This window comes from Emydura macquarii, unplaced genomic scaffold (assembly GCF_026122565.2).
Source record: "Emydura macquarii macquarii isolate MOO-44397 ecotype Brisbane River unplaced genomic scaffold, CSIRO-AGI_Emac_v2 contig_18, whole genome shotgun sequence".
NCBI lineage: Eukaryota > Metazoa > Chordata > Testudines > Chelidae > Emydura > Emydura macquarii.
In genome coordinates this window covers 1,237,735-1,263,597 of record NW_027130155.1, presented here as the reverse complement: position 1 = coordinate 1,263,597, position 25,863 = coordinate 1,237,735, and the positions used below count along the sequence as shown (strand labels likewise).

General features: G+C 38.6%; 1 protein-coding gene across 1 annotated transcript in view; it reads left to right on the top strand.

Moving 5' to 3' along the window:
- IQCJ (IQ motif containing J) overlaps window positions 1-25,863 on the top strand; it is a 325,729-nt gene that overhangs the window by 48,093 nt on the left and 251,773 nt on the right. Inside the window, exon 3 of the mRNA XM_067543069.1 lies at window positions 5,215-5,298. Coding sequence (XP_067399170.1) covers window positions 5,215-5,298 — 84 coding nt within the window. The remainder of the gene's footprint in view (window positions 1-5,214; window positions 5,299-25,863) is intronic.

Sequence of the window (25,863 nt, the reverse complement as noted above, 5' to 3'; positions counted from 1 at the left end):
TTATTTAGCATATACACCTCTGTCACCTGGAATTTAGGGGAAAAAATCAGAACAAATGCCAGTCTCTGCTTTATAATAATAGAAATGTAGGGCTGGAAGGGGCCTCATGAGATCATCTAGTGAAGTCCATCCCCTTGCATTGACACCAGAATAAGTATGCCAGCCCATCCCCGACAGATGTTTGTGTAATTGATTCATAAAAACCTTCAAGGATGCGGATTCCACAACTTTCCAAGGTAACCTGTTCAAATACCCAACTATTCTTAGAACATTTTTCTAATATCTAATTTAAATCTCCCTTGCTGCAAACTTCTTACTTCTTGTCCTACCCTCTGTGGATAAGGAGAACAATTGATCACCATCCTCTTTATAAGAAACTTTGTCATATTTGAAGACCATTATCAAGTTCCTCCTCAGTCTTTTCTTCACATACCCAGTTCTTTCAACCTATCCTAATAAGTCATGTTTCTAAAGCTCTTATAATTTTTGTTGCTCTTCTCTGGACTCTCCAATTTGTTCACATCTGTCGTAAAGTATGATGCCCAAAACTGGATTTCATATTCCATCTGAGGCCTCACCAGTGCCAAATAGAGTGGAACAATTACTTCCTGTGTCTTACATATGACACTTCTATTAATGGATACCAGACTGACACTTGCCTTTTACACCGCAACATCACACAGTTGACACTTACTGCATCGGTGATCCACTATAACTCCTCAGATCTTTTTCTGTCTACTACTGCCTAACAGTTACTCCCTATTTTGTATTTGTGCATTTGATTTTTTTTTCTTCCTAAATACAGTATACCGCTTTGCATTTCTCTTTATTGAATTTCATGTTGTTGATTTCAGACCAATTCTCCAATTTATCAAGATCATTTTGAATTCTAATGAATGTTGACATCGCTTTTCAGGGGACAGTCACCTACCCATCGGAGAGAGACTGAGCTAACTAATAAAGTTGGTCTATGGAATTGTGCTGCCATATTGATTACCTCTTTGATAATGCTTTTTGACAAATAAGTCACAATATCCCTCTTCCCCGCCCTCCAGCTATACATACAAAGTACCATATGTTCTATAAAAGATGGGCTTTCTTTTTTAAATGAGCATCGGAAACGAAAAGAGAAAGTAAATGCTCTTTTCTAGGTTTTTAAAAAAAAAACAAAAAAAAAAAAAAACAGGCTCTGCAAGCCATGTAAGTTTCTGGGTGGAGAGAGGGAGAGAAGAAAATGTAAAATGGAAAGGACTTGCCAGGTAGAAATATCAAGTTTCATCCAAGCTGGACTTCTTCTCATACAGTAATTTTGGGGGCTGGTGAAACATCAATGTGTTGGTTGTCCAAGGCCAAATAATGTGTGTCTTGGGATGAATGTAACCCAAGTGGAAAACTTGCCATACATGGGAATAGAGACATGTCGATGCAATTTTAATTCACAAACAAATCTACATTTTTGTTTCATTGTTTTCTCTGTGTGCGCGTGGTGGCGGTGATGGTTACCTTTCAGTTATTATAAGGAGCATTTGTTTTTTCTCAAGTAGCAGGATCCTTCTTGTTAGCAAACTGCAGAGACTTGAAGCCAGCAGGTTTAGCATAACTGAACTTGGAATATGCCTAAAAGGTCTTGTATGAGGAGGAAGAAGACAGAAGGTGTTTATACAACTTAGTTTCTAAATAATTGGACCTTGATCATAATAATGTAGTTTCACTTCAACAAAGCACCCTCTAGCCTCAAAGTTTTATTGGAGATGGGCCTGTACCAGCTCTCCAGGTCTGAATACACCAGATTACTACTGAGAGTATCTGGAACTGAATTTTGTAACTAATTGCCTCTCAGAAATGGACACAAACCGCAGATTCAAATAATCCTGGGTTGGGTGAGAGTGGTGAAATCCAGTCTTGTCTCTAGACTTCCTAGTCAGATCAAATTATATTAACACAAACAACTGAAGTCTTACCTGTCCTATTTTAGTCAAATTATCTTCTTACTTCATAGATATTCTGATGTATGAAATGAAGGATTCTACCACCTTTCCCAGGGCATAAGAAATATTCTATAATTTCAGAATAACATTGTATTTTTTCCCCATTGGCATGGGGACATCAACTGAGTTGGGTATGGTTTCATAAGAGATAGAACTGATAAGTAAGGGAGAATTTTCTTTGGGTAAAATGAAAACTAAATATTTATTTCAAGTTCACATAAAGCATTACTATGCAAAGGGTGACTTCTACCAAACCGTGAATAATGATCTATTGACCAACCGATGTGTGATTCAGTTGAGGGGGCAGAAATTTATGGGTGACTGTCATTGTGATTAGAAACTCTATATATGGTTATGTGACTTGTCACATATAATCCATTCACTTTTCTGATGGAGGGAAGAGGGAGAATCAGCAGCTGGCTGCAAGATAGAAGTGGTCAGAAGAGGGGGAGTCTGTCGCCAGATTGTTTTTTGGGTAGCTTTATTTCTTTCCTCCTCAATCTCCAGCGCCCATTCTCTTTTTTTTTTTTTTTTTTTACCATCACACCTTTGAGCTGTCTTGTGGAAGGCCTGTGTTTTATAACATATAAAGTTAGTGGGTTTGGAAAACGCAGCTTTTCTTATCGCACCACCACCATCTCATCAGAACTCCCAAACAGGTTCCAACTGAATGGAAAGGTGACATTCAAAGCCATGTTCTGATCTTGGTTACATTGGTGTAATTCACTGACTTCAAGAAGGGTTGCACAGGTGTACCTGAGACCAGAAGTGAAGTTAATGCTTTTCCTCCAGATCTACAGAGATGTAACAGGAAGGAATGGAGCCTTACATTAGGCAACTGGAAATGTTTGGGTTTTTTTTTTATTGTTGCTAGTGATCAAATCTACCATTCTGGGAGTGAATGGGGTCAGCAGCCGCCAAGGAGAGTTCACCGACTTCCTTTCAAAAGGAACAAAATGTCGTGGTTTCTTGTGCTGCTTTCAGCCTGTTTGAAAGATCACTAAGTTATAAAATGGCAGTGATAATTTGTCATGCCTGTAATGGTGAAATGAAGCTTTAAACCTTCTTTCTGTATTGATGTTCGATTTTTTTTCTCTCTCTTCTTAATTCTACCTGGAGGAAATGTTTAGTGAGATGGACACAGCTTTTCCTGTTTCTGTCTTTTTTTTTTTTTTTTAAAACAGCATCTGAAGTGAAGTGATTTATTGACAAAAGACAGAGGGTGAAATTCTGGCCCAACTGAAGTCAATGGCAAAACTCCCTTGGACTCCAATAGGGTGAAGATTTCACCCAGAGTCTCTGCCACTATGATCTTCTCGCTCTAACTTACTTAACAAATGAGAGCAATGAACAACATTGGGAGGAGGCGGGGAGGAGAGTAAGGAACAGAAAAGGCAAGGGATACAGTATATAGAAAGTCACTAACTGGTAGGTATATGTACGACCCATATTTTACTGCCTGTGTCTGCATCTGTAGGACTTTTGTTTTTCTTTCCTTAGCATAAAAATATTTAGGGTAAACTCTGTCTCTCTCATCTGGCATTGGGAGTCAACCTACAGTATTTATCATGATAATAGAATCAGCAGTTCACTAATCTGATGTCTGCGCTAGGAAGTGGCCCAAATGACTCTTATAAATATGATAACAAGAATAAGTAAATTAATGTGAAGGGCAAAAATGATTTCTGTGGTCAGGGATCTTTGGTTTTGAAGTTTTCAAAACTGCAGACTCTTAAGTTAGCATGTGTACAGCACAGAAAATATGTTCAGTTACAGGAGGCATTTTCACTAAATTAAAAGCGGTAGAAAGATGTTTAATGGATTTAAGAATCCCAGAAAGTGCTGGGAGAACCCCAGGACAGGTCCTTTTTGCATTCTGGATCAAAGGAGAAAAGCTTTATTACAGCTGACAACTTCTAGTCAAGATTTAGCACTGAGTTCCATGAGGTTGGAGTGGGGCACTCATAACCACACAGGCTTGTAGCCCAGAACAGCCTCCTTTGTAATGATATAGCCCCGCTTTCTTACCATAATGCTACTGGCAACAAGATAGTTATGGATGCTCTTTTGCCTTCTAATAGATTTAATTAACTGCCAATTGGGTTAAGTTTTGAGATGCATACATCCATTTTAGGTGACATTGCACCCCCCCTGATTTTCCATACAGCTCTAAAAACCACAGTCTCAATATAACACAGAATGGTTCTTCATTTGAATATTTAAATAAATTTGCTTTGGGTATGCTTGCACCCTTCGTGTTTACTTTCCATGAACAATAACACTGGGAGTGGTTGTGTACTCTTACAGCTGGGAAATCAAAGCAATACCATGTGCCTTATCTGACTAATCACTGCTAATCAACATGGTGCAAAATATCAAATACTGAACACTTGCAGAGAGCTGCTCGTGACATTTCAATAGCATAGCTGGTCAACACTTGTAAACCAATTTTATTTACATTAAATCTTTTTTTCAACAATCAGTATTTTTCCTTTTTAAAAAGAACTTTTATAGAACTTGAAATAACTTCTTTAGCTTTTCCTGTTTTTCCCTTTTTTTTTTTTTTGTTAATCTCCTTTCCCCCATTTGCAGTGGCAAAATGGAAAATGGAGGGAAGGACAGGGACAGAAAGGGAAGGGGGGATCCAAAATTTTCAATATAAATTTTAGCTAACAGTTTCAATTTAATGAACAACTACTTTTTTTTTTTTTTAGTAAAATGCAAAATAAAAATTGAGTGTGTGATTTTTTTTTGTTTGTTTGTTTGGGTTTTTTGTGTGTGAAATCTTTAGTATTTTTCAACCTTCTTAATTCACTAGGGTTAAATACATTGAGAAGTTGTCATGCTTCTGAATAACAGCTAAAACTGAGAAAACATCTGCTTGTAGATATTCTGTGGGCAGAAAAAGAGACTGAATTTTGTGCATACTTTTTTCAGTTGGAAATTATTCACTTGACTCAGGCAATGAGATTGACTGCAATTATATTGGGTACCTTACTACGGGAGGACAGTAAATATCTGGCCAAGAAAACTGCATTTTGTATAAACACTGTTCCATCTACCCTGCCCACTGCTGACTTGGATCTAGTGTGCAATTCCTCTTTACCAAGAGTAGTTAATAATTATGGTACAAAACTTCATTGCATGCCTAATCTTGACAGAAAAGCCTGTCTATGTGAAGCAGCTTTGAAAGTAATGGTTTTAATTTGTTTTCATGGTGTTAAAGCTCCACTGATACAGAGCAAATTGAATGACCAACGTGAAACTCTCAGTATTCAAGTGTTGGACCAAAGGAGAAAGCAGAAAAAAGGTAATTTAACTTACCAATGTCCTTTAATTGAAGAAATCTACAAACCTCATAATTTTTATAACTTATATTCACTTCCTATTTGTAATATGTTTGTAAAAATTTGTCATAGCTTCATTTTATACTAATCTTGAGCCTTTTTCTATTTGGCAGATTGATTTTCTCTATTTCTAATAAATGAAAATGGCTGTTTTCTACTTTCACCCCCACTGTGTTGCCGTTGGCTGGGTTAAACCCAACATGGCAGAGCCACCAGTAGTGGTGATGGATGCTATTTTTGTTTTGTGGAATTACATCAAACTATGGTCTCCATTTAAAAGTCTGTGTTTGCAGGTTGATGAACTTTTTTAATTTCTCCGTAAATAACACGGATGTCTTTGAGAAAAAAATATTATTCAGTGTCCATTTAGATTCTAAAGTATTCATAATAAATTAAGTTGATTTCTATTTAGCTATTAACTAACTTAAAAGGAGTCTTAAGAAACTTTCAGAATCAAAGGAGGTTTTTTCTCCAGAAATTCTCATTTTATTTCACTGTTTAAATATTTAAATTGCTAGAATTATTTGTTCTTATGAACATGCTGTCCTTACTGTAATTACATGTTAACTTTAGTGCTTCATGAAGAGTTTCATTGTGTGAAGTTGTGTCCTGGCCACAAGGCCTCAGAACCTTTTTGAGCAGCAGTCAGTGGAGGGGGAATAACCATGTGCAATTTCCCAGAACCCTTCACTCCATAGAGTGAGGGTATAAATACTATGCTCCCTCTAATAGTTCTTCAGTTCCTCTCTACCTCCAGAAGCCCTATTTCAAGCTAGGCTCTAAAGCAGAGGGCAGGAGGGATGATCCGTGTGGACCTGAGGAGCTCTGCAGTGCTTAATTTGTAATGAAAGAGATGCTGGGGTTCAAGCAATTTTTTTTTACTTTCACAACTGACATGGCAAGCTCAGAGATGCTAGGGCTATGAACTGCCAAGCTTAGAGGTGCCGGGTCTCAACCTTGGCAAGCCCTGACACAAATGAAGCACTGGAGTCCTGTAACTCTGACAGGTTTTTAAATCTATATACACATGTAAATTTGTTTGTCCAAAACAAATGGAAAGAGGCAGAAACTGGTTCCAAGACAGCTGCATTTGGTAGGAGAAGCCCTACAAGGAAGGGTATTGATACCTCACTCCGCAATATAGGCTCTGAGGAAGTACTCCATAAGTACTCAAGAAAGTTCCATAGCTTCGTAGCTGGGTAACTGACTCCTTCAATGAGCCTCTGTGGAGGCAATATTAGTTGAAAAAGAGTCACTACTGGTAAGCAACTTCTGTTACAGGGCTTCCACCTTGGTGTAGCCATGGCATTACTGATATCTTAATTATCCACATCACTAGAAATCAGTCCAAAGTAGCACTCTTTTGATTGTATAGCTCATTGGTTTTATGCGCAGACATATCTTTGTCTGAGCATGAGAAGTATCCCAGTGTTCCTTTTTTGACCTCTCTTCCAAGATATTTTTCAGGAACCAGAAGGGTAATTTCATTTCTTCAAATTGTTAAATCTCCAGAGAAAAGAAGGCTGGAAGATGATAAATTGTTCTCCTTATTGACTAAGGACAGGACAAGAAGCAATGGGCTTAAACTGCAGCAAGACAGATTTAGGTTAGACATTAGGAAAAACGTCCCAATTGTAAGGATATTTAAGCACGAACAAATTACCTAGGCAGGTTGCGGAATTTCCATCAATGGAAGTTTTTAGGAACAGGTTAGACAAACACCTGCCGGGGTGGTCTAGATAATACTTAATCCTCCCTCAGTGCAGGGGACTGGACTAGATGACATATTGAGGTCCCTTCTATGAATCTGTGAAATCTAGGCACAGATGTTTGGAGTTGTCTGTGCCTTTTCTGAAGGATGAAAACAGGGGTTCTTTGCAGTTAAAATATCTGAACAGCATTTAAACCTTTATAATGTATAAGAGCTGACTTTTTTTTTTTTTAATTTGCACAGCTAAAATTCTCATACAGACTCTCATTGTTTCTCATCCTGATTACCAGAACCTCTAAATCTCAGATCTGTTACTTAAATGGACTCCAGTTTTTCAATAACACTGCTGCTAAAATAATCTGTTTGCCTATTTTCACCACTCAGCCTGTTTGAATCCCTTCAGTAGGTCCCCTGCATCAAGTTCAAGCTTCTTGGTGGTTCTAAAGCCCTTCTTATCTCTGCCCCTGTCTGCTTACCCATTCTTGTCTCTTATCATATCATGCCCCTTCCTCTCTGCCCCTTCTGCTTTACTAATGACACGTTCCTCAGCACCTCGTCTGTCTGCTTCTCCCACAACCTACATCTCCCTTTTTCCACACTGCCATTCACATATGGAAGGCTCTTCCTGAGCTTGTGCACAAAGCCTGTGTCCCCTCTCTGCAAGATCTTCTCCTGGAGCCCTTAATAAACTAGCTAAGCCTCTAATTATGTATTATGAGTTCGCTGCCCACTTGTGGGGAAAGAGAGGTCTGACTGTCGGGGAGGATAGAAGGACACTGCAAATGACACTGATGTTTTATGTGTATGAGAGTGGGGGAAGATGAGGATGAATGATGAAGGGAGGATGTGAAGAGGAAATTTGTGTTTTAACATGTAAAAAATATGGGTGTGCTGGAGACACTAAAGAGGTAACTAACAAGGTATGTTTAACTCATCCTCCCTATCGCTTTGCTCGTAAATAGTATCCCTTTCCACTTGTAATCTTTCTTGGTCATTTTAGACTGTGTGCTCTCTGGGATAGGTGCTGTGCCTTTCTTTGTGTTTAGGAAGCACCTGGCACACACTGGGAGCAGTCCACCACTATCAAAATAATAACCAATGCTGTAGACATACAGGTCTCTCAACCTATTAATGAAGAATGATTTTGAAAGAGTAAAATGCTATTCTGCTATTAGGCTAGATTCTGGTCAGGCCTTACATGAACACACAGTGATGGTAGTGGAAGCATTCACCGCTCCTTTGCATGGCTCTCATTGGGACTTGCCAGAATTGCACCCCCTTGGCATAGGCTTGCTCTTCTGGGGTGGTGGCAGAATACTGAACTCCTTATCTACTCCTCATATAACATAGAGCATCAGGAAGGGATTCAGTTTCTCTGAGGCAGAATGCTTCCTGGTGTTTCCTCTGGAGTGGTGCAGCCCTGCACACCTCTCCACAACACAGGGCTGTGCTTGTATGATCTAGACACATGATCATATCTCTTGTTTGTTTTATAGTATGAATATACAATATGTTCTACCTCTATATACAGTATGTCTAAAATACTGTAAATAATATAGTACTGGTGTGAATTACTATGGGTCTGTTTGTGGCTGACCTCTTCCTTCCTTCCCTGCCCCCTCATTCCAGCTGCCCCCAGGTATATGTCACAGTACAGGGCATCTGCACCTCTATTCCCCCTCATTGTTCCCTTGAGGACAACTAGTCTAGGCTCCCAGCTCCTTAGCCATCACTTCTGTTGGGCAGTCGTCTCTCTCTCGCTCCCTTCTGACTGGGGATTTCCAGGCTGCATGGTTCCCTGCTCACACTGATATTCCCAGTAAGCTACACCACCTAAAAGGCCAGCATCTGCACTGTTTTTTCTCTTCAGAGCTTATGAACAGTGTAATTGCCCACAGTTATAAATTACTACACCGCTCTTTATAAGCAAGCAAATGTATTCTTAGCATGAAAGCATTACAGAGAAAACACACTTAAAAGAACTTAAACATGCTAAAATGCTTACCCTAGATCACCCCAACTCCATCCTTGGGCTCTGGTAGGCATTAGTCCTTTGAAACCCAGTTGAGGGTTTTGGTGGCATACCATGTGTCTCTGGCTCCTGTGCACCAATACTAGCATTTGTGCTCCCCCCCTCTCAGGCGGAGGGGCCCTGTGCTGCTGGGACTCAGGGGCCCACACTGTGGGGAGGGGGAGACACACCCAGGAGTGGGTTGCTGGTGGTGGGGGGGGACACACATAGCCCAGGAGGGGCTGCAGGAGACACACGGCTTGACGGGGGAATGGACAGGGAGGCACTGCTTGAGGAGTGGTGCTCGGAGGGGTGTGCTGCTTGGAAGGGATAACAGATGGCCAAGGAGGCGCACTGCTTGAGCCGCCCCCCCCTCCTTCTAGGCCCTGCCCTGACCTTTCCCGCCGGCCCTGTCCCATGTGGGCCTAGTGCCTTGGCCAGGGGCCACTCCTGCCCCAGGCAACGGGGCGGCCGGCCCTACTCCTCTCCCATGTGGGCCCAGTCAGCGCCCCCCTCCCCCCTCCAGGCTGGCACCCGGTGGCATGGCCCTCCCCACCCTACTCGGAACACCACTGCTGGATTTTCCCTGTGGTTAAAAGATTCAGAACCAGAACAACCATGAATAGTTCAGTCTTTCCTCTAGTATTGGCCTCATGTAACAGGTGATCAGCAGACAACAGCGCACACTTCAGGGTGTAACCTCAAAGGTTGGGTTTTGTATAACCAGACATGGAGAATTTGCATTCACCTCCCTCTAGATGTTTCCCAGGAAAACCACTTAACACTTTTTATTCCAAAAGTCCATTCTTATTTCACACATTGTTCAATATAGTCCTTTAAGCCTCCAAGTCTCACATCTGTCATACAGCCTTCCTCCTGTGGTTACATGTAGTCCTGGCCCACAATACTACATAAACTATTATTTTAATACAATGGGCCCTGTGATAGGTGTTCAGCCCACGCTGGCTATGAAAGGGTTAATGTAGATTTGGGGGGAGAGGGGGGTGGAATGGTGGAGGGACTAATTAACCCAACAGGCCCCAGCTAAGGTGAATCTTGTGGCTAAGCAATCACCTAACTCAGAGAGGGAACCCAGCTGGGTGGGAACTAGCTGAACTGGATGTATAAATATTGGAAATTGGAAGCAGACTGGGTTGCACGGAAAGTCTGCAGAGAAGGGAAAGTCTGCAGTTGCCTCTGCAACCTTGAAGCACTCCTCCCTTCCCTTAGGGAGCAAGTAGCTTACAATTACTCCATCACGGCCCAAGCATAATTTTTTTCAGGCCCAGTACAAACTTTTAACATGGGCCCCCTCCCACACACATACCACAATCCCTCATCCCATACATACAATCTCATGAGCCATGAAAAAAGTTTGAATTCTGAAATTACTGTTACATATTCTACATTTCTGAAAAATGCCCCCTACCTCCTTTGCTATTTTTGTTTAACATAACACACAGCTTGAGAGTCCTACAAGTTTGCTCACTATTTTGTAACTTTTTGGTCATTATAAAGGTATTAATGTCCTGTCAATGTCTTGATTTTTTTATTCTAATGGACCAATGTGACTGCAAACATTTTCTAATTAGGCCAATTAACTTTAAAGCTCTATTTTTCTGGCCTTTTTCATTGCAAAATCATGAATTAGCCCCCCCCAAAGTCAATTTATCTTGCAAATTCACACTCAATAGACATGATAGCTTGCCCCATTGTAGAACGCCTGTAGTTTTTGATGAGTGCTGGCTTGCTGAAACTTCTTTCAGTTTCTGCCACCGTCATTGACAGTGTGCAAAAAATCCATAGGGCTATGTACACTTCACTGAAAATTAGTTGCAGTTTTTTGTAAATCTCATTTAATAAGATAAGTGGGGGTAGTTCAAGTCTACTTTTGAAAAAGAATATGAAGATTTTTTTTCAGGTGCAACATTTCACAAGGAAAATTCTCAGAAAGATCTGTAGGATACTTGTGAAGCAGACATTTAGAAGCTTCTTCCAGTTCCCCAGGCTCTAGTGTCACATGTATTAGGACTGAATGGAATGTCAAACAAATGTTGGTTGCTTTGAATCTGTGCTCTAATTCGCAGATGACTTTGTCCAAAGTTGCATCGAAAACATTCCTTCTGAATAAAGACTCTGGTTCATTTTCAGAGATGGTAGAACATGATTCCTCAGGCTCAGATGTCTCATCATGAAACCTTTTCCTCTCTTCTTTGGCAACTGTGCCAAAATTCCCATGCCTTCTGCTACAAGACATGCTTCCTGTAGAATTTTGGGCCACTGATCTCTAAGTTGTTTTATTTCTTCAATAATATCAGCAATGAGAGCTACTTCTGACTCAAAAGAGATTCCTCTGGCTTGTAAAATCTTGTTTCTGTCCTCAATACCGGAAAGAACTTTGTACCAGAAGCTATCCATCAAAAGGCATAAAAATGAGCTGAAGTACCTTTTCAGTGCTTCTACTTGTGATTGAGCTTCATGTGTCAAATTTAATTCAAGAGCACATTCCAGTGCTTCCAGAATACCTGGAAGATGCTTTGTGAGTGGATGGATAGCATCAGCACGTGCACTCCAGTGTGTGTCTGACTGAGAGCGGAGTGAGCAGTGTATCCTATCTGTTATAATCTTCCACCTCACTGGGCTAGCACTGAAAAACACAAAAAGTTGCTGAACACAACCAAAAAATGTTAATGTTTCAGTACAGGCTGCAGCAGCATTAACCCCTAAAGATTTAGTGAATGGGAACCATAAGGAGAATACACAGCAAGTTCATTTTTGGACATAATGCAGGCCTGAACATCTTTTATTTTCCCTGATATATTAGAGCCATTATCAAATCCTTGACCTCTACAGTCATCCAGAGGAATATTATGACACTTCAAGCTGCCAATTAACATTTCAGCTATCTGTTCTCCTTTTTTTAAATCAAAGTTGATAAATTCAAGAAACCTTTCTTTAGTGTTAAATGTACCACTATCTTTGTTGTGAACTACAAATTGCAATATCAACACGTTGTTCATGGTGAGAGGCATCAGGAGTAGCATCACATATGATAGAATAATAAATGGCCTTTTCTCTCTCTGCAAGGATGGCTTTCTGCACACTCTTACCACATAATTCAATAAACTCATTCTGACTCTCCCATGAGAGATAATGAGCCTGTCCTTTCATTGTTCGCCCGCTGTTTGACTTTAGCCAAATGGTCATGAGTGATGCTGTCATAATGAGCTATAATCTCAAGAGTTCCAAGAAAATTACCATTGTGTGGGTCACCTATCAGATTATCATCTCCTTGGAATGCTAAACCTCGTGAAGCAAGAAATAAGGTAATATCCAACAATCTTTCCAATGTTTCTTTCCATCTTGTAGCTTCTGTTAATATTTGTTTTTGAATCTCACAGTCCACTCTATTTCCACCTGACGGTGACTGCTGTAATTGCTTCCACTGGCAGTAGCAAGTTTTATGTTCTATGCTCTTTTCATGTTCAGGAACTTTAGTATATAGTTTTATGCCATTTTTTCACAATTTGGTGAATACCCATCATTTTTTGCCAACATACTGTGTTGTTTAAGCCTACCTTCAGGAAACAGCCAACATGGAAAACAATGCAATGCTTGGTTGGTAGCACTCCAGACAAGCCAGTCTCCTGGTATCTTTTCTCTCTTGTTTGAAGTCTTATATCTGAGAAGAAATTCAGGAAAATTATACCCATCAACATCTTTTGGCATTGACTTTGCTAGCTTCCGCATCCCTTCAAAAGTCAGGACACCAAACAAAGCAATTTTTTGACAGACAGAATCTGTTTTTTCAGGCTACAAGTCTGTATCTTTGAAAAGACAAGAATCAGATAGTTCTTTTAGTTCCCTTTCTTTTATCCCCTTAGGTTTCTGGCTGCTTGATTTGTATTTATAGCCACTATGGGGTGTGTGTGTGTGACTGAGAGTGAATTAGACACATATATTTTGAGTCTGCAAATCCTACCAGAAGCAGCAGCAGCAGCACTGGCTCCCACTGTCTTTACCCCTCCCACCAGCTGTCCCTCCCTACTGTTTATGCACAAGGAACTCTGGGGAAAGGTAGTTCTTGATCTTGATGTGATAGACCATGTCACAGAGAGGAGCACAAATCTCACTGTGTCTCAGTCTCAAACTACAAGTTCTAGTTTAACTGCACAAGCGCACACTCTCTATTCTAGAGAAGGGCCTGGGCTAGGCCAGCAGGCCCAGCAACTCTCTGTTCAGAATGTTGCTTGAGACTGCTCTAATGCAGCTTCTTATTGTCTCCAGCAAATCTCACAAGCTCTGGACAACAGATACATAGATACAGGGAAATAAGTTTCTATAAATATCCTCAGGCGTGATCGACAATTTAGCCTCAATGTTTTCCTCATGGTAATAGGGGTTGCAGCCTGGGCCGTGCCCCCCAGAGCCTCCGGGCCCTGGTAAAGTGTACCCTTACCCCACCCCACCCCCATGTGAGGGCCCTGATTCCACACTCTGGGATGAGAGAGTTGGGAGGTTGGCAAACCCAGAGAAGGGAGAGTGCCAATGGTAAGGAGAGGGTTTGAGGAAAGGCAGTAGAGAGAGACTAGAAGGGAGCAAACCTTGGCTGCTGACTAGAGGGTCCTTGAGCTGGTGGCAGAGCTGAGACTGAATGGAGTGAGAGGGATGTGCCAATAATACACAGCACTATGGATATTTTGAGCTTTAGTGCAATACGTGCAGTTGTGGCTAGACTGTCCAAAATCGGAGCAGCCCTGAGGTTACTCTGTCTTATGCCTGGGTCTCTTTTGGCCCTTGCAGTAGCTCAGAATTCAGATAGCACAAAGAAACTGCTTTTGTGCCCCCTTCTCCTGGGCTGTACCTTCTGTGCTGTGCCTCTTCAAAGCTGCAGTGCAGAAACTGCCCTATTCAGTTCTCTATAAAGAGCCAGTGGGCTATAACTTATAACCTATTGTGTATTGTCCATTCCTGCAGACCCTTATGCATGCAGAACTCTCTCATACCTCAGTAGGAACTATGCACATGGAAAGGATGCATGATTGTGCAAGAGACTCTGTTTCTAGTGCAAACAATGACATACCTACTGCATATTGCTCTTTACTGTTCATTCCCCTTACTGTGTTTCCTTCTTAAAAGGCTATGACCTAGAAAATGCTATACATACTTTTTAGCTTTATTATTCTCAGTTACTCTACAGTGTCCGTTGAGGTGAGGGGAACTCTTGTGTTGACTGTCATACAGTTGGCTTGAAAAATATGTTTAAATTGTAGAGGGGGTTCTCTGAATGAAGACTTGGCAATGCAATGCTAATCTCTTTGGGGGAGAAATGTAATACTCTTTTCATCTGGGAGAAAAATATAAATATAAAAGTCAGAGCAAGTACTTTTTGGTTATGTAGACTTTAAGATCCCTTAGAAGCATGAGATCCAGTTCATGATAGGATGTGCTTCATCTAAATTTAATTGAAGTATGAAATGGAATATTTGATTTTGCTGAATCCTCAATATGAGGCATTGTTACTGAGTTCATAGTGAGCATGTAGTACTGTCCTAAAATAAATTTTAAAAATACCAAACAAACCTGAAGGACTTTAGATTCATGGGGCAAGAGCTGATAAGAACAATTAGGTGGCTAAGAAGCTTAGCGGAGGGTGCAATAGTTAACAGTTAAATTGTGGAGGCAGATCAAAATAACTTGGCACAAATGCTTGATTTAAAATAGTTGTGAAAACTACGAACCTGTGCTCAGATGCATTTGTTGAAAAAGTAATTAATATGAAAACAAATTCTGCCTGGTTGTTCTGAAAGCCATATGGATATCTATTCACCTCAGGAACGTGTGGTTGTATGTTCTATCCCATTGCAAGGTCAAATATCCTCAACATAGAGACCCTCTGATTGCACCTGAAGGTTTGAGTGCTGAAACTGTTCTGTGCACACATATCTTAACATTCAACTTTCCATGGTAAATCAGTTGATTTGTGACAATGTTAAGTTGATTTACGTAAATACTGCTTTAAAAAATTCATGCACATATTACATATATCATAACCCTTCATCTGACTTGAAGTTTAGAAAATGCCAGCTTCTTAAGGATTAAAAAGGAGTGCCCCAAATAGGAAGCGGATAAAGTTTAGAAGGAAATTTTTACTTTCTATTTGGTAGCAAAACTTTTAAGAAAGGCCTCCCAGGAGCCCCCTCCAACATCTATCACTGGACAATTACATTTCAGTATAGTGAGAGAGAGAGGAATGTTTTGCCTAAAAGGAATAATATGCCATTACTAACACTTTTATTAGTGTTTTCCATCTATGTACTGGTGAGCCTACCCATTATGGCTTCTTTCAACATGGCTGTAGCTTTAAAAAATGTGACTCATGTTATAGGTCCCAAATTGCCCAGTTTAACTCATGGAAAAAGAAGATCCTATTAATGTCTCTAGGCAATAACTTGTTTTAGAAAGCACTTTTTAAAACATGTTATAATTCTCTAATGTAATTTCATTTCTCAGAATTTGTAAATATTGGAGGATAAGGAACTAGACAGTAAGTACCAAGTAGCTTAAATGTTTTTTCTAAAATACATTAGACCTGTAATAACTGGTGTCAGAGTGACATTATCCCATGCTCTATTCCATTCTTAACACATGATCCATCCTAATGACCACATTTTATTGTGATACTGACAAGAAATTGGTCCGCTAATAATGGAAAGGCTGAGGAGTCATGGTTATTGCCTATGTATCTAATAATGTTTAAAAGTATACATGGCCAATCACCACCATGATTACTTTACTGCTTACTTTACTTACTTGTCTTCTCTACCTTGTGGCTGACTGGCTGCTTGGATTCTAAGCTTGGTTCATGTCATCCTTCATGCTTGAATAGTTCCTGACACACTGGGGAGACTCTCTGAAATAAATAATATATTAAGAAGAAGGTGATGGATCTCCTCTGGGGTACACCAAACAGTCATTGAACTGGGGATTATCAGTCCCGAGGTTGTTCGTAATTGACTGAAAGGAGAATCTTATTCATCAAATCAATCTGTTTTAAACTGCCACATGCAGACAAGCCCTTAGTTTCTCCTTTCTTCACTCCTACTCTTCCACTTAGATATTTCTTCATTTGAGCTTATTTTCTCGTCATCAGTTTAGTTTCTGAATGTTTTACAGTCTTTAAGACTCTCAATTAGAATGGGGTCGTATCTTTTAATAATTGTAACCATCTCAGCTTCATGGCAGTTTTAGAACAAAGTTTTCAAATGTGTGTTCATGTTCATGACCATGACCCTAATGCCCGTAACCATTTACTACTATCTGTATTACTTCCTATTGAGTCTGATTTCACTTGGGAAAACAAATCCTTACCTCAGTGGTATCAGCTGTTCAACCAAAATGAAACTGAATATTCAAAATAGGTTCTAATGCTTAATATTTTTTGAAGTCAGAAATATCTCGTGTCTTAATCAAACTGAGAATCAAGGTACTTGAATATCTCACATAACTACACCTAATGTATATTACTATCACTTAGAGGTGTAACATCTCTAAACGAAAGGCTTTGCCTACCTTTAATCACTTGTCTTTGTCATGCTCCCATTGTCCAGCTATACCGAAAGGAGGACAAGAGACATTTGATATGGTTTTAATCAGGCCACAACTTTATTATTACATGTCTGGGACTACCTGGCAGATAAAAGTGTACAGTGCAAGTAACCTCATTTTCATTCAATAATTACCTACCGTCTTCTGCCAGCTCCCCCTCTTTTTCTATCCCGGTACCACAGCCAATCCACTGCTGGGACCTTATTATCCACCCCTCTCGGTGGAGGGTTAAGATGAGCTATAAGAAAGGGGGGTTGGCTCCCTGACGTACCATTCATAGGAGCCCCAACCTCCCCCCTTCCATTCCTTTAACGAACACCTTCTTTTTAAGTCCTTTTCAAGCCATTTATCTGATCACTGCATACCTTTCCTATGGAGTACCTGCATTGGACATCCGCCATAAGGAGGTGCCAGCAATCAACTTGGCTGCCTCCCCTCCAAACTCAGTCAGATTTCCAGACATCTCCCACTGCCCGCTTTTATATCAGCCAACACAAATTGGCTTAAAGCCTGACAGGGGAACCCCATCTTTCCTGAATAATTTTGGTGCCCCAGGTTGCAAAACTTTGCCTGCTTAGTTCCCCTCTGGACTTGAATATCCTGGAGTAGAATCCTGTTCCTTTTGAAGGCAGGGGGAATTGATTCCAGTAGGGCCAGGATTTCATGCCTGGGGTCTAAATCTGTTTCCTCTACTATCTTTCAGTGTCCTGATTTATGCAAGCTGAGGCTTTATGACTTGGGGACGCATAATGTGTGGGATTGGTTACAACAGGGTCCTTAGTTTACAACAGAAGAGCCTCACATAACTTTACTCTTTCATTTCTTGTTAGGTATTTGAATCTGCATGCTTTGGAAACTTCCCTGGTAGTCCATCATATTCCAGGAATCAGTGATTAACAAGCAGGAAGAGGGATACCAGGGATTGGTGTGCTCTCTTCGTTGCAAAAAGCTAATCAATAAATAACCTAGCAGAATCCAGATTTAACATCAGCATAAATCTCATTCAGTCTTACTTGTGGTTTAGGAGTTGTGTAAATTCAAACAAAATTTTGATTATAGTTGCATCTATTAGTGCCATGTACTTTACTTAAAGGTTTTCTGTCCGTTTATAAACCCCTATTTAATATAGAATAGCCAAATTGTCATTTATCAGCCAGAAACTTCTTGTTCACAATACAATTAATCAAATATCTTATTACTTTTCAGACACTTACAGGTCTGTGTATGATTCTTTATCATTCAATGTACTGTGAGTTGTAGTGATTTGCAAGTATAAAATGAAGTTCACCTTGACATTGAGAAAATATTAATAGAAATAAATACAGTGCTTGCTTTGCAGTGGAAGAATGTTCATTTTAATGAGCTACATTTTAAATGCTGTAATACAGTAGCCATCCCAATTTTCTGCTGATGCTTTTTAACTCATTATTTAATGATGCTTGTACACATTGTAATCTACTTTTCCTTTGTTTTGAAGCAATTCATCACACATTTATCCAGACAAATCTAATTAGCTGCTTCTGCAGAAGAAACTCATGAGAAAACAGGACTCTCTTAAAATACTGAATCTTCCAAATCACTACAACTCTCATTTCACGTGTGAGACAGTTTATGGCTATACCAATTATTTACATAACTTATAAATGCCTGGACCTTAAAGTGAGCAAGAATGTCCAATAAGTCTTTGTATAAAAAGAGGGTAGATTGCATTGTAAGTACTAGTCAATTACCAAATCAGAATACTACACACAACATCATCTCAAGACTGACAATGCCAATATCTGTTACTTAAAACTAGGGTCTTGCCTATTTATTTTATTATGGTAGCACCTACAGCTTCATTTGAGATCAGGGTAAGGTATTGTACAAACATATTACACAAGATAGCCTCTACCCTGAGGAGCTTACAGTTTAAATAAACAAAGGATGGGAGGGGAAATAGGTGAAATGTCTTGCCCAGCATCTCGCAGCACATCAGCAGTACAGCTGGGAGAAGAACCTACATCTCCAAGGTCCTAGCCACATGACCTGTCCATTAGACCAGTCCGTGTCTTCAGTTTCCTCTTTGATTTGACATTTTTAGTTCAGTCTTTGGTTAAAGTGACCATAAGTCAATGTCAAAATCTTGTATTTGAAAAACCCAATAGTATGTGCCAAAAAGCTGTCAAAACTGAAAAAGAAATAAAGGCAGTAGTTTCAAATTTTATTTTTAATCACTATAGAATTGCAACCTTTTACTCTTTTAAGTGGCCAAAATCCTGAATAGGAAGAGCCTAGAGAAAACCTGGTGATAAGTTGACTACAATTAAAAATTGTTCTAACATTGACTTGCATAGTAGTGATGCCATTTCTATCCTATAGAAAACCAGATTAAATACTTACCTGTATTAAAAATACTTCTGTATTCTACCAGTAATTGTTCAAAGACTACAGCTTAGAGTGATATTGCAGGGTTTTGGACCATTACTGTAAAACTCTACTAAGATTATTTCCATTTAAAATAGGAGCTAAGTTGAATTGTGGGATGGAGAGGAGTAATTTTAATTGTTGAATGCCAAATAACTTTATTTTTAAAATTACTTAAAAATATATTAAGAGAAACAAAAATGGTAGGCCAGCTCTTAATACTTGTTTCTTTTACTGCAAAATCAGGGAAAACCAAAATTTAAAAAATGGAATTATTGATACAGGCTATTCAAGAGATTATTTCAGGAAATGTGACTCCTACTATTTCAGTCACAGGGGTTCTTTTACATACCTTAGGGGACACCATGATCAAAACCAAGCAAATTAATTACAGTTATTAACCATGGCTATTTTATTAAAGAAAACATTAAGCAAAACCACACAAATGATATACTGGTTACTTACATTACAATCTCTTTTGTATGCCTGTTTGTATGGAGAGTTTTTAGCAGATATCACACTTTTCAGACTAAAGTTTAAGATCATAGTTTGTTTTAAAAAATTACTGTGAATCCACTGTTTAGTATCTTATGAGATACTTAAAACTGCTTATGATTAGTCCAAAGAATTTGTTTATGGGCTGGGGGATCCTGCTGGTTATTAATAAATAACTAGGCAGTTTATAACTGGAGAAAGTAAGCAGTCTTAACTGAATCCTTTGAAATTATTTAAGAAAATATTTAAATCGGGTATTTAGAAGAAACCATATAACTGAGGAGTCTTAAGACATGCCAGCTATGAAGGTTAAGAATCTTAAATCCACTATTTCTCTGTTTACCAATATCTCCTCTCCAGGAATACATTGTCTAGCTATCTGGTAATTAACAGGAGAAATGGTTTGTAATTTGTTATAGCAGTATTTTCATATCCCAGTAAAATCATTACAAGTGTCTTAGTTAACTTTTTCTCACCACTTGACATTGAAGTTTTGGGAAGGTTTTCCTTGAGATCGTCTTTTGTGTGTGTGTAGTTTTTTATTTTATTTATTTATTTTTTAAAATCTGTCTGTGGCTAACAACTCTCTTGTAGAGATGGACAGGATAAATTGATGAGCACTTGCTGTTTTAAGTAGAATAGTGTATGAATGTGCTCACTTAAGAGTTGTGTTTTTAAATACTCTTCTCCTAATTTCCAGGAAATTAGAGGAAAACACACCTCTGTAAGGCCTGTTTAGATTAAAATCTGGTTGCTCTCATCCGTTCATTGTCTTATTACCTTCATGGGTTGTCCTTAAGAGCCTTTTTATCTTATGCCTATGAAGTTTGTTAATAAATATGTGCATTAGGGTTGTAATATAGCTCCTTTTTCTTTGTTGTGGGAGATTCTCAGAATATCTTTCAGTTTAGAGATTTAACTTTCTTTTTATTCAGACAATTTTCTGAGATATGTTTGGTTCCATCAGGATTTAATAGGAGTTGAAATTATGTTTTAGATGAGTCCAAACCGTTTTGTTCTCTCTATAAAAGTCCGCTCTCAAAATAGTCTTTTTAAATTAAATTCTTAGAAATTTTAAGCTTAAATGGTCATCAAAGAAGGTATTGTCTTTTCTTTCTACCAATCTTTGGAGAGGTTCTTCTTGTCTTCACAAGTTTGCTGAGGGGCTGCTTATGCAGTGCTGATAAGTAACTTCCCAATTTTCAAATAGCTTTTAATATTAGTAATCAGTTATAGTCTCAAATGACCTTTTGTACATAAAACATCTTACTAGTTATTTAACAATATCAGGCAGTTATGTGAAGGCTTTATATTTAGTTACAAAGTATTTGCAAATATACCTTTAAAAAGACGCTTATGCCCCCTTAAGCATTTGAGCAATAACAAAGGTTTTCACCTTTTAAGTGGAAATATGAGTTGGATGTAACCTATATCTTTTGTAAACTTTCCCACCATAAATGTTCTCCTACTTTAAAGAATTTAGACTTCAGTGTGTTTGCAAAATAAATCAATTTGAATTTCAAGAATTTTTGTTGAATTCTTTGTGAGGGTTTAAACTAAGGTTTTTCTTTGGAGGAAGGAGGTGGGTGAGGAGGATTGGTATGGACCCACTTTACTTCTAGATTTATTGCTCTGATTGCACACCCTGTTTTTCTTTTCATAACTAGGTTTCTTCCTAAAACATTGTTTTTCATAGTTTTGTTTCTTGACTCATGCTCTTTAGAGTTACAATTGTGTGTTATAGCAATTTAACTTCTATTAAATATTTTTACAAAGCACAAATCTCACTAACCAATGTATCTTTTTAATATATCACAAAAGAAAATAGTGTAAAGATAAAATGAGGTAAAGGTTAAAATGCAATTCTGAATCTGTGTACACACTCTTAAGATGATAAACTCTCCTTAGCCATAAAGCCATGTTTATGTTCCCTGATATTTGCTTATCCTAAGGCGATAAGGCAAAAACTTCTTGGAATTCCTATGATTAGCTTTAATATTTTGCAACATAACTAGCTAACTGTAATATATATTGTTATATTTTCTAGCATCCTGGCTATAACATACTTGTAGCTACTTCTTAACTTGTTTGCATCTTTAATGAATAATAACAACCTAATAATAAAACAATTAATATTTTGATTAATATAATTTTTGCATCAATATTGAGGTTTCTCTCTCCCAGAATGAATTAAAAGTTCACTTTATGAGGAGCCAGTGGGAGAAACTTACCTTACTGGAATGCAATGATAGAATCATAGAACTGCTTTTGTCTCAAGAAGTTCTATAGTAAGAAAAGGTGGAGAGTGTTAAAGCTCCGTTGCTTTGATGTATAATATTAGGCATTGTTGCTCTGACATACTGTACTTTACCATGGTAACAAATCCTGCTTTAAAATATTTCATCTGAACAATATAGAATTAGACTGTTTGTCACTGACAACGTTCTGATGTATAATACAAAGCACTATCCACCTCCTTCATGTGTAATTTAGTGAAGTTCATTTCAGAAGGGGAAAATGTAATTAATATTAATTACATTAGACAGGAAAGACAGATGGGGAGACTGGCAATAAGCCTGCCATTAGTCATTGGTATATTGTAATAATTTCTGCACTTGGAGCATGGATTAATTTTTCATCTTCTACATTATGCTAAGTAGGATGTATAAAATAAAAATTATTGTATCTGATATTTGGTAGTCATACAAGGGGTCAGAAGATAGAGAGACCAGTCAGTCAATCATGGTATGTGTGAGAAGAATGTCTGTTACCATGCAAAACTCTGTTTAAGAACCCTAACTTGTGCCAGAAATCAGAGTACTGTCTTTCAGTAAGAACAGAAATGACCGCCATTAATAATCACACAGTTTCCTGCTCTAGGTGTAAGATGGAAGAATTTGTGATTGTAGAGAAATGAAAAATATCCCACCTAGAGAGGAAATGGAAAAGCTAAATGTCCTGTAGATTTTGTCTGGAAAATGGAATAAAGTTTGTATTTACAGCAAAGCTTTAAAAAGTATATGACAACCTGACCATTTTTCACAGCTTATTTTGTTCTTGCAGAAGCAAATACTGTTAAAATAAAGGAAGCATTTGTCTACTTTGTGAACCTTGTCACCAGTATGTGGTATTACTTTTTCATATAGTATCTTATTGTTTCTCTAGCCCTACTCAGTAGTTCATGCTTGTGTTAACTGTATACAGATTTAGTGTTCATGTGACACATTTTATGTCAACAAAAAAGTAAGTGCCATGTTTCTCAGTGTTCTATTTTATCAGTGTGGAAGCTCAAAATTCACAATCTGCTGATCTGTTCCTATGAAGGCTATTTGAATCAAGTTCTCCAATAGAAAATAGAAAACCCATAGTTCTGTATAATATGAATTACATTACTTAGAGTTTGGTTTTGTTTTCATTTTATGCATAAACATGTAACGTGTATTTGCGAAAGAATTGTGCAAGACATACTCTAGTAATTTGTACATCCTGAGCTGTGAAGTAGTGTATTCTGGTCAGGTAGGGAATTTACATTCAACAAGGCAACCTGCAAGCCTCTATTGGACAAGCCAGTGACTGTGCAGGGATCCTACTTTGCTCTGGATTTCACACTAGAGACTCTGAACCCAGGACAGAGCTGGCCTTGAGGGATTGTACTGGGTCATATTAGACAGGCAGTGTGAATAATCTTGCAGAACTGCACTGGTGATGGTGGAGTTGACCTCTTGAGACCAGAACAGGCAGTCATGAATCAGGGCAGATGTGATGGTCCAGATTTCGCCTGTCTGCTACAGGAGAGCAGAGGAGTCATGCTTTGCTGCCTGCTTGACCACTACTGAAACCAATGGGATCAGGAGTGAAGATATAAGTAAGTGGGGAGTTCTTAATTGGGACTGTGGGGCAGCCATCACCTTAAGACATTGTTTAGATTTTTTACACTTTAATTTTTGTATAAATATGTGGTGGTTTTTACCACATAAAGATACTTGTGGCTTCCTAATCTCAAAAACTCCTGTGTGTTTTGACTGGGGATTTAAATTGAAAGTATCTCAAACTGGGAAAGAAAAAGATTTATAGATGGGAGCTTAAGCCATATACTTCATTTCAGAAAGGATTGCTTAGAGATTTGAATCTGAGCCTGGCTTCTGCCAGTGATGCCTGGTCACTTAATCATAATAAAACTAGTATCCTTAATTGGATCAGGAATGCACTGCTACGCAAAGGGACCCAGATTGGATTCCTTCATTTAGAACCAAATCCTGGTCCCATTGAAATCAATAGCAAATTTAGTGGGATCAGGGTCTGGCCCTTAGCTCCTGATGCTGAGAGCACTGTGTATGCATTTCTCTGAACTAGTAGTAACATTGATCCAGCAGCATTGATTCAGGCTTCTTTCTCTGAAAGAGGATTGCTACAATGCAAGAGCCTTAAGGAAGGATTTTTTTTTAAAAGAGGACTGAGCATAGAGGATTCTCTGCAGAGAACCTTGGAGAGTGGGGAAGAAAAATGGTTTCTCAGGGTAATTCAATTCAAACATCAAAACCACGCCTATACCTAATCATGAGACTGTTGCAGGCTCTAAATCTGGATAACTTGGTGGAAATAGCACTGCACTTGCACCCTCAGATTGATTTAAAATATCTAACTGAAATTCCAATATGTGGTCTCTATCTCAACATGTTAGAATTAAAGAACATTGTAAAACTGTTCCATATAGGCTACATTATTCTTTCATGAAAAGTAATTTTTGTTTTAACCTATACAAGTACAAAAATATAAGTCTTAGCTGAAAACTACAGCTACCATTTTGTTAATATACCATCCCTATTAATGTTTTCAGGTGTCTTATTACAAACGGATTGGGTCTTCTAATACCTACCTGTATAGAAAAGGGAGCATAACAATGTGGAATTATCATAAAAGCCTTTTCAGGGAACAATATTTGCTGATCCTTGAGCACAGAAATTAAAGAAGGCAGGAACGATGTATTTTTAATGTGTTGCCTTTCATTTTAACTGGATTTCATCTTTTATGTTAGGAAAGAGGGTAAATAGAAATGCTGAAGATTGTTACATAAGTCTGTGTGCCTTGACCTGGAATGTGTTCAGTTCTTATCACCCCAGCTCATAGACTCTAAAGTCAGAAGGGATCAATATGATCATCTAGTGTGACCTCCTGCACAATGCAGGCCACAGAATCTCAGCCATCCACTCCTGTAATAGACCCCAGACCTATGATTGAGTTATTAAAGTCCTCAAATCATGGTTTAAAAACTTAAAGGTACAGAGAATCCACCAGCAAGTGAGCCATGCCCCATGCTACAGAGGAAGGCGAAAAAACCCCAGAGCCTAAGATAGAAGGGGTTCAGAAATTAGAGACAAGGAAAGACTTTCCAGTCTTATCAGTCTCTCCTTACATGGGATTGTTTACAGAGAAGACAAGTAGGAGTCTGCAAGAACAAGGGAATAATCAATGAAACTGAAAAGAAATCCATTTTAAATTGATATAAAGAAATACTTTTAATATGATGAAAGCTAATTATCCAGTAGATCTCATTCTAACAAGATGATATTGCGGTCAAAATCTTAGTAGGATTCAAAAAAGATTCAATATTAATATATTTAATGAAACATTAGGATAAAAAGTACAGTCAGAAGGAAACTATTTAAATGTAAGATTAACAATTAGGTATTACCTAGGTTTGTAATCTTACACACATTCAGTCAAATATTTTTCTACTAAATTCAAACTCTTGAGAAAATAGTTTTTATATTTGTGTAACTTTTTGTAATAGCATATCACATCGTTCAGTGTCATTTTACTATGTAATGAAAGAGGCCCTCCTACCTAGAGGGAATATGCACGAGGGTATGGAGTTTGCTCAAATTTCCTGTTTCCTTGTAGCTTTAAAATCCCAGCTATAGTATCACTTGCCATTTCTTTTGCAGTCAGTAGTTCAGTATAGTAGATTAGATAGATAGTATTTTTAAGCAAATTTAAGTGCTGGAAACCTATGTACAAGTCAGAGAAAGACATTCTCATTGCCCCAATGTGCTTATAGACTGAGTGGGCAGACAGAGATGCATGTTGCCCAAAATGACCTGAGGAAGTTTGCACACGTATTAGCATTTGTTTCTTCTTAGGGTGCCATCTACCCCACAGGTAGGACTAAGCCAGGTAAGAGAGAGGAAACTCCTTTCACTGCTTCTTATAGGTCTGCAGAAGGAGCCCTGAAATGGCATCTATGGATTGTGAGTGGGAATAGAGAGTTCCTCCATCCTGTGGGCCCAGGCGTCACGC